This window comes from Hydra vulgaris, chromosome 04, assembly GCF_038396675.1.
Source record: "Hydra vulgaris chromosome 04, alternate assembly HydraT2T_AEP".
NCBI classification, from domain to species: domain Eukaryota; kingdom Metazoa; phylum Cnidaria; class Hydrozoa; order Anthoathecata; family Hydridae; genus Hydra; species Hydra vulgaris.
The window spans coordinates 11879270-11893836 of record NC_088923.1 but is presented as its reverse complement, the minus strand read 5'-3'; the positions used below and the strand labels follow the sequence as shown (position 1 = coordinate 11893836).

The 14567-nt window shown below is 30.5% G+C and overlaps 1 protein-coding gene across 1 annotated transcript; it reads left to right on the top strand.

Moving 5' to 3' along the window:
- Positions 1-13552: 13552 nt before the first annotated feature.
- On the top strand, positions 13553-14056 carry LOC136079185 (uncharacterized). The gene has a single exon (XM_065794907.1). The coding sequence runs from the start codon at positions 13553-13555 to the stop codon at positions 14054-14056; it is 504 nt and encodes a 167-aa protein (XP_065650979.1).
- The last annotated feature ends 511 nt before the right edge of the window (positions 14057-14567 follow it).

The window sequence follows — 14567 nt, the reverse complement described above, 5'->3', positions numbered from 1 at the left end:
CCAGATCATGATACATATTTTCTAAAGAACTATCAGCCACGTCTTTAAAAAGTAGACCCATTAAGGCAGATTCAACTAAGAAGTGAGCTCTTAGTGCTCGAGCTACTGCTTTACCAGTCATTATATGCGTGACAGAGTTGCTTGCATAAATAAGTTCGAGTGACCTATTCAGTCCTGATCCCAAGGAACGAAGCTCATTAAGATGTGGAATCCTCCCAATCGATTAACTATATCCAATTGCTTAGACTTTGCAATTTCGTAAGCTTATAACCATAAAGGCTGATCAAAAGATGCACTTGGAGTAGGTAAACTGATTAATTTTGCTTGGTTTTGTATAAAAACTTGTGTAGAATAAATGCAGTTTTCATGAGATGGGTCTAAGTTAATGATAGGCGCTATGAATATCTCACTTTTTCCGGGATGACATTTACCAATATGATAAAGTTGCATAAATCCACTCCACTGTGCCCGGTTCTCACCAGCCGTTAAAGTAAACGAACTTTACCAGAAAAGATCAATACCGAGAGACAGTGAAAAGGTCTGTGGTGACTGAAGTTTAACTATGGGCTTGAACAATATCTTTGTCAATGCTGCTGTGTCAGGAACGTCATACCACAAAGTCGGAATATTTATTTTAAAATTTATATCTGCTGCCTTCAAACCATATCTTATTCTTTTAGAATGGATATTCTTCGATGGAGATTATCCAAAACTTTAGAGTTCATCATTTCAGCAGCAATAATTCCCATCCCATGAAAAGTGTCTTTACCATCTAATGTGCAGATATTATGATATTATGCTCCACATTGTCTGCCACACACCGAGTAAATAATCCATTCAGCACTCCGTCAACAATGTTATCGTTGTTAGCAATAACAGTGTTTAAAGCGTGTTACTTCTGATGGACTTATACAAAAGCCTAGTTCATATAGTTTTAGTTTGTCAGATATAATTTGTTTCATAAAGAGGCGAAGCAATGGGCTTCAACTTTCTTCATGATGCTCAATATCGTATTTAGATGGGTAATTCTCTGTGCTGAACTTTAGATTTAAAATTTCTGCCTTTATCAACTTAGCCGCGGTTCCAATGATAACTTCTCCTTTCTTTTGTATCTTTATACTCTGCCTTAGATTTTTTAATAATAAATGTAGCCGCATCTTTAAAGCATACTAAATTAGATTTACCTTCAGTTTGGCTAATAATTATGTCGTCTTTGTATTTTTCTTCTAATTTTTTCTTTAAGTGCTTCATTGAATAAATATCTTTGGAATTAACCAGCTCTTCCATTTTAATGTGCTCTTCCATTTAAATTCAGTAGTTGTCACAGGTGCCATTTGACTCTCAAACCAACCACAAAGCCTTTCAAAGTGCTCCGCCATTATTGAATTTTCTTTGCGACCAGGCTTTTCTGTTTCAATCAAATTTGACCTGTAAATATATTAGGACTTTCTAGATTAGCATCTGAAACACAAGAATACACATAACGAATATTAAAATTCAAAACTCGGTCAGAATCGGTTAATATGTTACTTTATTATGGAAAAACTACAAATCACTTTATCATTTGCAATTTTTAATTGTTGTTAAATGCAACTTTTAATTGCATTTAACAACATTTTTGGTATATTGCTATAACATTAGAAGATAAATCAATTCAAATATATTGGAATTAAAACCTGTTGGTTGAAAATAGTTTACTTACATCACTTGCAACCAGATCACAACAGCAATACAAATGAGATTTTATTTCAACTATACATATATTTTTTCTGTCTTTACAAACCTTAAGCATACTTTGTTTGAATTTTATTGTACGCACCTGCATTACAGCTTTGCAATCACGATGTTTAGAATTGGGTAATGCTAGGTTGCCACAAATGAAGCGGCATTGCTTCCAGTTGAATATGTCGTTCTAAGTTATAGATAAATTTGTTAACAAAAAAAAAATGTTAAGCTAGTGTTTCGCTTTTATTAAAAAAGTGGGATGTCGTTAAGAGACCGTACAAAGAATTTATAAAAAACAGCTAAAAGAACATAATTGAACAAAGTAACTCTTACATATATAAATATAGTTTATTATATGGATCACAACACACATCACAAGATTGAGTAAATATGAAAATATGTTACTGAACGCAATTTTTTAATGTTAAGGCTTCCCATTTGACATTTTAATACTTTTCTTTTCGGATTTGTAAAATCACGCCTGCATGCCATATGGACAGCAACCGTGTCCCTTTCCTTAAGTTCTTCTTCAAGGTTTTTATCGTTGCGTACTTGTGAATAATGAATTAAGGTATTAATACCTTTCCTTCCAACATTAATCGTTTGATTAGCAAGGTCACCCGTATCTTTGCAAAGCAATCAAGTTTCTTTTAATGTGTTCAACATCGTATATCTTAAATTAAGATATATTTAATAATTCATCTAAAATTAAAACATAAAATTTAAAAATAATATTTAGCAACATTAACATACGGCTCTACAGTTTACCAAGTACACAAAATATATTATTAGAAAAGAAAAATTGGCGCATTTTGAGCATGTAATACTCATGTCAGCATTTTTGTAATTAATTTTTACATTTTCATAATTTGTAAACTTTAAACTATATTTTTACAAAATATTATATGAATTGCGTCATTTTTCGTTGAATTATTACAACTTATTGACAGCAAGGGTTTAGTTGATTTTTTTTAAATCTACAAAGTAAGGTCAGCAATAAAGTTTATAACTTTTTTGGCCCAAAATGAATTTTGGTGGATTTTAGATATATTAAAGTATATGAAATTACGCTTTGTCCAGGTTAGCCCTTTTTTAGACCTATTTTGACTAGACTAAGATGGCACTAAAAAAAAACATTAAATTTTTTAGCAATGCTCAAGAAGTATTAAAGCTCCTTGATGAAGAGGATGATTTTGAAGAAGGTATGTTGAAGAATATTATTATATTAAATTGATTAATAATTATCACAAAATTTAATTATATGCCCTACAACATAATCTAGCCGATCCAGTTCCCTAGACCTAGTCTAGTGAGGAGGCTAGATAGTACTTTAGTAGAGTCAGAGTAGACTAGAGGAGTAGAGTCTAGTTCTATTATTACAATTATAACTGTTCACTTACAGTAGTAGTACACGTACTAGATCTACTAGGCTTAGTATTAAGTAGACTACTACTTATTAATAGTGTACTGGCACATCATTACTAGACTAGTAGTACCAAACTGCAATAATCATACTCATACTTGACTCATAGGCGTCATACTCATAGCCTCTATACGATTATTATCAGGCCATGATTGAAAATAAAAGTATTAAAAGGCAGGTGCTGAATTAGGCCCTTAGTCTAAAGTTTACATAGCATGTACTTTAGCCACTTTGGACTTGGAGGCATTATTTAACTAAATCTAGAATGTCTATATAAAAATAATAATAATAATCTAGATGTTAAACTGTGAAATATAAATTACATCTTTAAAAAGTAAAACCAACTAACCATTTTTATAGATAATTATATTATTATTCCTTTTTGACAATTTTATATTATGATTTTATTATTTAAATATTTAAGCCAAAATTATTAACTGTCACATTATTGTTTGTGTTTTAGGTAGCTCTGATCAACTCATCCAAACAGTTAGTCCAGATCAATTCAATGAAACATTTACTTTGGATCAACTCATTGATAAGCCTACAGTTAGCTCTGATCAACTTGTCCAAACAGTTAGCTCTGACTCTGACCAACTAGTTGAAACGGTTAGTTCGGATCAACTTGTCCAAGTGTTTTTAAAGGTTAATGCGACTAATAGTTTATATGATTTAACAACAGGTTTATCTTATGTTGTTGCCAGTAGCTCTAATCAAATCCTCCATGTGGCTAGCTTGGATAATCAAGTAGAAAAACAAATTAAAGTGCCTTCGACTAGTACAAATCAACATATAATCGCTAGTTCCAATGAACGCAACTTGCCTAAGTCTGACAGTGATACGGATGGCTATGAGTTTGACAATAATGATCATCAAATGGGAATACTTTTAATTTCTCTTTACCAATCTTGGACCAACATGTGCATGTTGTTCCTGATCTTGAAAAAGACAAAAATGAAAAAGAGAACCTGAAAAATCGATACAGAGTATTAGGCAAAAGGCACGCAATAATGGTTTGATGTATGTTACCAGAAAAGGCAAAACAGTTCCTGCTAAAAATCCCAAACCAGTTGATTGTAACAAATGCAGATTTACATGCAACTCTGTAATATCTGAGGAAGAGATCGAGTCAACAATTGCCAGGAATATTATAGTCTTTAAGATTATAATGTTAAAAAACAGTTTTTGTGCAGCCTTGTTAATGAAGAGCCTATCAATCGACAGCGTTCCAGGTGTGCAGCGCCAGATCTAAGAAAAAGAAAACAAAAAGTCGTACATACTATTTATTCTAAAATGATGGTTTAAAGAAAAGAGTTTGTCAGGATTTTTTCTGCAAAACCTTTTCATTTTTTTTCAGATGTGTTGATTCGGCATTAGCGGGAAAAGGTGATTCTGGGGCATTTGTGGGAACTGATAAAAAAAAATGAGGACCAGCACACAACAAAATTTTGGAGGACATTGTTAAACATGTCCACAATCATATAAACACTTTTCCAAAAGTTCTCCCACATTGTTGTAGAAAAAATTCTAACAAACAGTACTTGTCACCTGACCTGAACATAAAACAAATGTACAGACTTTACAGAGATGACTACTGCGTGCGCCTGAACTTACCACCAGTAAAAGAGCACAAATATAGACAGATCTTTACCAATGATTTCAATCTCAGATGTTTCAAGCCAAAAAAAGATCAGTGCTGTTTGCAATGCTTACAGTGATGCAGATGAAGCAAGGAAGTTGACATTGAAAGTTGCATGGGATCAACATAAACAAAGAGAAAAGGAATCAATGAAAGAAAGTACATTGATAAACAATGTGCTCATGATGACAAAACTTTTCTTGTAGTTACCTTTGACCTGGAAGCTGTTTTGGTGACACCGCATGCGGGGGATGCTCAGATATACTACAAAAGAAAGCTGGCTGTGTACAATTTTACATTGTTTAAGACAGCATCACACCAAGGGTACTGCTACTTATGGGATGAAACCGAAGGTGGAAGAGGCGCCAATGAAATAGGATCTGCTCTTCTAGATTACTTAGGGAATCTTTCTTCTACTGTGAAACACGTTACAACATTTTCAGATATCTATAGGGGTCAAAACAGGAATCTCTATGTTGCATCAGCAATGCTGTATGCTGTCCAAAACTTAAAAAATATTGAAATTATTAACTTGAAGTTTATGGAATCAGGTCATCGTTATCTGGAGGCAGACTCCATGCATGCGACTATTGAGAAAGCATTCTGGCACAAAAAAGTCTACACAACCCGAGAGTGGGAGCTCATAATTGGTTTTGCTAGAAAGCAGAATCCACTCTTTATTGTCAAAAGAAGGTACCATAATGATGTACATGATCTCAACGCCTTATCAAGATTCGTCAAAAATCGATCAAAAAATACTCTTAATGAAGCAGTGCAGTGGATGAAAACAAAATGGATGCGATTTGAAAAGAGTCGCCCATGCATTATTCAATACAAATACTCCATAAAAAGTGACTCATTTATGGAACTTAGTACTCTAATAGCACGCGGTCGACCAACTTTGCTTGCAAATCTGTCATTGGCGCCAGCCTACAATCGCCGCCTGTCAATCTCGGTGCCAAAAATAAATGACCTGATGTCATTTATAGAATCAGGCATCATCCCTCAGGAACATGCACCCTTCTACCATGATTTGCCAAGCAATGCAAAATGCAGAGACCGCCTTCCACAACCAGATGCCACTGAAGAGTCTGATGATGACGTTTAAAAGTTAAAACTTTTAAACGTCATCATCGTTAAGTATTCCTCCATAAGGAATGCTATTTTTGGAGAAGAATAAGAGTTTTTAGGACAGTAAAAAGACAAGGTACTCAAGGCCGCTACAACATAGTTGTAACATGGTGAAGCATCTAAGAGATTAGTATCGCGATATTTGTGTTTTATTGATGCATAGATGCTATTCTAAACAAAGGGAGCTGATCCAGAAGTTAAGGGAATGAGAGACAAACTTTAAAATCCTGATACTGCATTGTTTTTACTTTTGCTAACCGATTTGTTATCATACACAGACAGGTTTTCTTTGTTTCTTTACAAAAACAAAAATAAATTTATGCAGCATTGGGAGTAAATTAAAACTTCTCAAACAGTACATCAACAAGCTAACAGTAAGCGACGACCCTTCTTTAAAGAGCACTCAAACTTTTTCCATGATATTTCAAGAGAGCGAATTGAATTGGGACGTAGGTTGACAGCAAACATGCTGGATACAGGTCGTACAAATGAAATAAAGATCCAAATTTGAACGTGAAATTAAAGTCCCTTTCTTGGAAGAATTTTCTAGTGAACTAGGATCGGCGTTTTCATCGGATGATCCTGTGTTTCCGGCCTTTGGCGTCCTTAACGTGTCATCACAATATAATCATTAAATAAGAATCAAGTCTTTAAGTGCTGGTGGGTTTTGACGAAGAATCACAGTACTCGTCTTTTAATAATAAGGAAACAAGACTACGGAGCCGTTATTTCATAAATCACAAGTAACGGAAGTTGATATTAACTGTTCTTTTCAGCGATTCGATGCTGAAGTTGAAGGAGAAGAGAAACGAAAAAATTACGATAACAGTTCAAAGTGAAAACGTAAAAAAAAAGGTTAAGTCGGGTTTTCTTCTTTGTTCAACTCAAAGAAGAAAACCCGATTTCACCTTTGCGCATATGTGCTGCTTTGATAAAAGAACGATGTCAATATCCGAAGTTACTTACTTAATTTAATTCTTTTTCTTAATCACGCCTTGTACTGCAAACATTAAAAGAGGCTTTTCCGTACGTGGTCTGTTGACATCCATGTAGTTTTGCCAAGCTTATGCGAATAGTTTTTTCTTGTTCCGGATCAATTTGATGATTCCACATGAGAGAAACTAGTGGACAAATACAGAGATTCGCATGTTCTTTGAACTGAATTGGAACATTAATTTTAAATTTGCTTTACATATACTATAATTTTTCTGTACGTAATAAAGCAATTGGTAATTATTTCTATTACTTTCTTCTCTAGACTTTTTATTAACCTTATAGCGTAGTATTACGTCAAAAAGGGAAATAGCGTTTTTAAATAAGCTTTTGGAATGAATGAATTTTCAACAACGCATCTTTTAGTAAAAAACATAAATGGAAAACAGTGTGTTAAAGTGCATATAGATGCAAAATTTACATTTAAATATCTATATGCATATAACTGTATATGATTAAAATATGTTTAAATAACTATCCAGGGGCGGATCCAGGAATAATATTGACTGTACCAAAAGTAAAACCAGATAACCCCAGCAATAGAGGACTTTTTTTTTTTTTTTTTTTTTTTTATTTAACAATGAAAATTTTTTTTTGATAGCTTTCATCATTGATCTAGCGGGTATAGTAATCAAAGTTTAATAGTATGAAAAATAACATCAGAGCTATTCTAAAAAGGAAAAACTTATAAAAAGTATCTGATTTAATATACGTTTATTGCAAGGTCATTATTATTAATGATATAAACAATATAGCAGTGCTATTTTTCTAAAAAAAAGGTGTCGGAACTCATTAATATATCACTAAAAATTACGACAAAATTAACACTTTTAAGTTTTTTAAAAAGGTGAAGGAATGGCATTTGGTGCGTTTGAGGAGAAAAAACGCACTGCAATATTTTAACCGCAAAAACCTATTTTGTAAGATTACTAGTGAACAAATTTATCCTTACCTTAATTGTATTCGACATCCTAAACTGTTAGCTAATGATCAATAAAGTAAAGTTCAAATCATGAAAATTTACTAAATTCAAACCATATTTCAACAGTAGGCAACTAAAACAAAATAATGGTAAAGATAGAACTCAATAAATGTAAAGAAAAATACATTTCATAAAATATATAAAACCTATTAACTTTTTTAACAAAACCTAATAAGATGAATATCAAAAAAATTTCCTGTAAATATTCTACCAGTAATAAATAAAAATATCCTGTAAATATTCTATCAGTAATAAATAAAAATATACTACATATATTAGGTACGTGTGTAAAAATTTCAAAACATTTATTCAAGTTTTATATATGGTTCGAAAGAGCTTCAAATTTGTAATAAAATCGTGAAAACATTATGAAAAAAGAATCATTACAAAAAAAGTTATGCCCATTTAAGTAACATTATTTTTTATGAAGCATTGCTTAAGAAAAATGCAACTTACGTATAAAACTCGCGTTATGGCTAACGGCAGCTTTGTAATAGAATCATTGTTAATTTGCGCTTGATTTTGCTTAGTGAAATGTGCAAAACGATTAAAAAACGTAATTAAAAAAGTTTCGAATTTAAGTAACAAAATATTTTTAATGGTTAAAACGTAATAGTAAAATTTATAACAAAACTTTATAAAACATGCATAAGAAAATATTGCGTCTTTTGCAATATTTACAATAATTATATATATATATTATATATATATATATATACATATATATTTATTTATTTATATGGTTAAGGTTATATATATTTATTTTATTAAGTATGCACCAAGGCTAGGATTTCTACAGTGTATCTTTAAATGCATATAGGTGATCTTTAAATACATTAAAAGCTTTTGCGTTTTCGCTTTAATTTTATCGTTACTAATAAATTTCAATGAAAGAAATATATACAAATATATGTATATATATGTATATATACACATATATACACATATATATATATATATATATACATATAATTAAAAAAGTAAGATGAAAAAAAACAACTTTTTTACGGTACTTAAAGTTTCATGCCGTTTGCGGCACTCATCAGCCATATATTTAAATCAAGAAAAAACCGTTCAAAAATTCAATTAAAAAACCGTTACAAAATTAAAGAAAAACAATGGAATGAGTTCTGACGTCAAATAATAATAATAATAGTAATAATAATGACAGTAGAAATAATAAAAATAATAATATGGAAAAACATCTTTTTTAATCGCCAGTGTCATATTGGGACAGAAGGAATCTGTTTCTATGTCTACACTTAGAAACAATCTCACTCCTTTTATTCAATAAATTAGTACTTTTATAATATAGAATTTCATATTTTTCGGTGAGACATAATTTGCAAGATTTAGATGTTGGATTATATGCTTTACATCGCCTGAGAATTTTCCACTTGACTATAGGGACTAAATTAGCTTCTTTTAACTTCCACACATGTTTTGAGAGTTCGGTATCATTTTTGTATTTAGCAATGTTAAATGATTTAACGTGATTAGCGTATCTTAATTTAAAAGGAGTCTCACTTATCCCAATGTAGGATTTTTCATTAGAAGATGAATCAAGATTATCAGTTGTAACAGTTGCTTGATATACAATGTTGCTTGTTAAACATTTATTAAACAACGGACAGAGATTTTTATTATAGCAGTTACAGTCCTGTTGATTAAGGTTTGTATTGTTGCATAAAATGTATTTGTTGTGCGAATTTATAATAGATTTTACACTTGGCATACAACTGTAACTAACTTTGACTGTGTTCCTGTTAAAGATTTTATGCAGTTTATTATTATTAGGAGAATGTTTGTCAATAAGTTTCAAAAAACATTTTCCCAGGTTGGTGCTAACGTTTTTACTAAATGGAGGGTTAAACCAAATGATGTTGCGGGCTCTTTTCCGTTTTGGAGTTGATATTGTTATAGGATTATATGTTAGACTATATTTATAACCAGACTTTAATAAAGCTTCATTATATAGAGGAATAGTATTTTGTAATATTTCTTTGTTAGATGAATTTGTAGACAATCTAAGTTCAATCGAACGTGGTATTTGTTTTAATATACTCGGCGGGTGATTTGAATCAGCATGGATGTAATTTAATGTATTATCAGGTTTGAAATAAGGTTTAAAAGTGCAGTCACTAAGATTTAGAGTCACGTCAAGGTAGTTTACAATTTTCATGTTGCATTGTATAGAAATCCGTAAGCCATTGCATTTAAATATTTCGACAATATGCTTTTTTATTTTTTCCATTTGAGGGCCGCTTTTATTACTAAAAACTGCCAAGCCGTCGTCACGGTATAAACCAATCTCAAGCTTGTTATAAAATTTTGAAATTTGAAAAAGAAGAAATATTCCTACCAGCTCACAAACCTCTGCACCGTCGAACGCTCCCATGGAAACATCAAATAAACCGCTTGATTGCTTTATCCAAACTTGATCATTATTAAAAAGCAAAGACTTTCTTGCATGAAAAATTAGTGATATGTTTTCTTTATTTAATGTTAGGTGTTGCTTCGCAAAATTAATAGAGTTTTTAAGAAGTGTTTCACTGATAGAAGGGTAGAAGTCAATAATATCAAAAACTAAAAATTTATAAAGGTGTTTATCTTTTATGGCTTTAAACCAATCGGTAACATTTCGAGTGTTTTTCCATTGATTTAATTTTAATATATTTCATAGGTCTGTATTAATTTTAGAAAGAATATCTTTACTAATTCTACCAACCTCGTTTTTAGCAGGATTCAATAAACGGACAGTCGGATTGTTTTCAAAATTATCTTTATGGTCTTTTAAAGTGATAAAGCAATCGGAAGATGTGTTAATGTCAATTTTATTGAAAACTTCATGACTTTTCAAAAGACGTTTACCTTCTAAGTTTACTTTATTTATTATGTTTGAGTTGGATAATTTGTAGTTTGAAGTGATGGCATTTCTTAACAAGTGGTTGTAATCATTCTTAGATAGATTGTAAAGATTGGTCGTTTTATCAGCATACGTATAAGTTAGGTTAGATTTTCGAATACTGTTTATATCTTTACTTAATTTATTTTGGATACTGCTGTGCACCTTTCGAAACTTAATGTGTTTTACAAGATCAATGAGTTCATTCTCAAAAGCTATCATTTCTGTAATTTGTTTTGGATGATTAGATGTTTTTAATCCGTAGTTATAATAACAATTGTACTTACTATTTGAACTCTTGTTTAAAAAGAAAAACGCTTTCCATCGCATTCTTTTAATTAATGTTTCAGTTTTATCCAATAACTGTATTTTGAAGTCTTTAATGGATGGTATCGGAATGTTCTTGACTGAATATCCAAAGTTTATTTTTTCCATCACATATGCGACTTGATTAGAGTGCTCAACGTATGGAGCAAAAATATTGTTGTTTTGATTATATAATAATAATCAATTTTTTCGATTTGAGAGTGATCAATATAAAGTGAAATAATCACAAAATAGATCAATAAATAATTAAAAAAGTAAGATGAAAAAAAACAACTTTTTTACGGTACTTAAAGTTTCATGCCGTTTGCGGCACTCATCAGCCATATATTTAAATCAAGAAAAAACCGTTCAAAAATTCAATTAAAAAACCGTTACAAAATTAAAGAAAAACAATGGAATGAGTTCTGACGTCAAATAATAATAATAATAGTAATAATAATGACAGTAGAAATAATAAAAATAATAATATGGAAAAACATCTTTTTTAATCGCCAGTGTCATATTGGGACAGAAGGAATCTGTTTCTATGTCTACACTTAGAAACAATCTCACTCCTTTTATTCAATAAATTAGTACTTTTATAATATAGAATTTCATATTTTTCGGTGAGACATAATTTGCAAGATTTAGATGTTGGATTATATGCTTTACATCGCCTGAGAATTTTCCACTTGACTATAGGGACTAAATTAGCTTCTTTTAACTTCCACACATGTTTTGAGAGTTCAGTATCATTTTTGTATTTAGCAATGTTAAATGATTTAACGTGATTAGCGTATCTTAATTTAAAAGGAGTCTCACTTATCCCAATGTAGGATTTTTCATTAGAAGATGAATCAAGATTATCAGTTGTAACAGTTGCTTGATATACAATGTTGCTTGTTAAACATTTATTAAACAACGGACAGAGATTTTCAAAGATTTTTTACTAAGTTGTTTTTTTTCATCTTACTTTTTTAATTAATTATTTATTGATCTATTTTGTGATTATTTCACTTTATATTGATCATTCTCAAATCGAAAAAATTGATTATTGTTACATAATCAAAACAACAATATATATACATATATATATATATATATATATATATATATATATATATATATATATAGAGAGAGAGAGAGAGAGAGAGAGAGATGAATTTCAATGTTTACATTTCCGTCGCATGCGCACTAGGTGCCAGGAATTCAAAAACCGATATGCAAACAGTGAACGTTTATTGAAAAAATATTTATGTAAATAATCTGCATTGTAACTTAATAAGATTAAAGTTTTTTAAAAACTCCTAAAATATAATGCCTGACAATTGTTGTGCTGTAGGGTGTATGAATAAAAGGATAAAAGGCGATAAAAGCTTGAATTTTTACCGAATTCCTTTTGGAAATACAGAAGAATCAAATAACAGAAGAGTTTTGTGGTTGCAAGCTTTAAAACGTGAAAACTGGTCAACAAGTATGATTGACAATGCAAGATTATGTAGTTAACATTTTATTTCAGGTAATTAATTAATTTTTTTGATAACTAGAAGTTTTTATAATGTTATTATTATCTTTGTTTCAAACAATGTTTGTATTTAATTTAACTTCTTTTATTTTGATTAAACAAAAGAAGTTTGCATTTTTACTTTCTGTGTTTAGGAAAAAAATCGGACAATCCTAATAGTCCTGATTATGTTCCATCTGTTTTTTTATACAGACAGCAATCTTTTTCAAAAAAACATCAAAGTATTGAAAGATTTGAAAGAAGCTGTAACAGAACAAAAAAAAAAATACTGAAGATAATTTATCTCAAACAAGAGCTGAAAATGATCAGATGTCAGTTAACATGGATGTAGTAACATCTGTTGACCCTTTCAAATTAAATCAAGGTAAATAAGTTGTAATTTTATTTTAAGAAGTTACTTGCGCTCTTTGATAAAATAAATGGTTACATGTTTATTTTTTAGAATCTCAGACTGATGATGTTAATTTTGTTGCTGAGCTACATTCCAAAGTCAAAACTTTGAGTAAAAACAATGTTGAATTAAAGATTACCTTAAACAACGCCTTAGCATCAGCATTATTCTCAGTATATTTCATTTGAAAAATTAAAAGATGATAATTCACTTTTATCTTTTTATTCTGGTTTGCCAAATGCAAATTTATTTTTGTGGTATTTATCATTATTTAATGATTTTGTAAAACCAAAGACTAATATACCAATAGAAGACCATTTATTGTTAATATTAATGAAAATCAAACTTGGATTTTTAAATAAAGACTTGAGCTTTAGATTTGGGTTTTCTGAGTCAACAGTTACTAGAATATATAGAACTTGGCTTCCAATTATTGCTGAAAATGTAAAGTTTTTAATTGCTTGGCCAGAAAAGCATGTTTTGAGAAGAAATTTGCCAACAAGTTTTCGCAAAAAGTTTTATAATTGATTGTATGGAAATATTTATTAAAAGACCTTTTAGTCTTCATGCTCGAGCCCAAACTTGGTCTAATAATAAAAACAACAACACTACTAAATATCTCATTGGTATAATTCCATCAGGTGCTGTAAGTTTTTTATCACCTGGATGGGGTGGCAGAGTGTCAGATAAAGAAATTACAATTAAATCCGAACTTTTAGAAAAAATAACCCATGGAGATTGTGTACTTGCTGATAGAGGATTTACCCTTGTTGAAGAATTTGCTACACAGGGAGGGATTTTAAAATTACCAAAATTCACCAAAGGAAAAAAGCAAATGTCTTCTGCTGAAGTCGATGAATCACGTCAAATTGCACATATAAGAATTCAATTTGAATGGGTAATTGGACGGTTAAGAAAATTTCGAATTCTTCAGAGCATTATCCCAATAACTCAAGTTGATTTACTTGACAATGTAAAGGTAATGATAACATCATTAGTAAATATTAACAGTAGTGTTGTTCCTCCAAGCTCATAGGAGTGAAAAACCTTTTTTTCTAAAAAAATTTTATAAATATAATATATCCTTCAGTTTATTTGTATGCATTCCTTGCAGAACCATTTACCTTTAGGGGCATTTTTTATTTCAATACAACTGTAATGAAACCATCCTATTTTGCAGTTTTTTCCATCGCATCCAATCATTGGGGTAAAAATTGGGCGTTTGCAAATGCAGTATGTTTAATCGGTCAAAAGATTATTTGGATCATTTTTTCTAGACACTATTTCAGGTAGTAAGAATTTTAAAAATATTGTTGTCAACTTTGTTTCCAGTTTTTCACAATAAATCTTATCAATTGGAACATTAATTAACATTGTATCGTTTTCATTTTTACCTTCGGTCCAAATGTAAAAATGGCAGTATGTAGTATTAGTAACATACATTTCTTGCTGCACTTGAAAGTAATACCGGTGTGTTTTCTTTACTGTATTGTCAAAATTTACAGGAAAATCCGTATCAGTTTTCCAATTTTCTAACCCTTTTCTAT

Excerpts from the sequence above, each read along its gene's own strand:
- LOC136079185 (XM_065794907.1), top strand. The coding sequence starts at position 13,553 with ATGGAAATATTTATTAAAAGACCTTTTAGTCTTCATGCTCGAGCCCAA.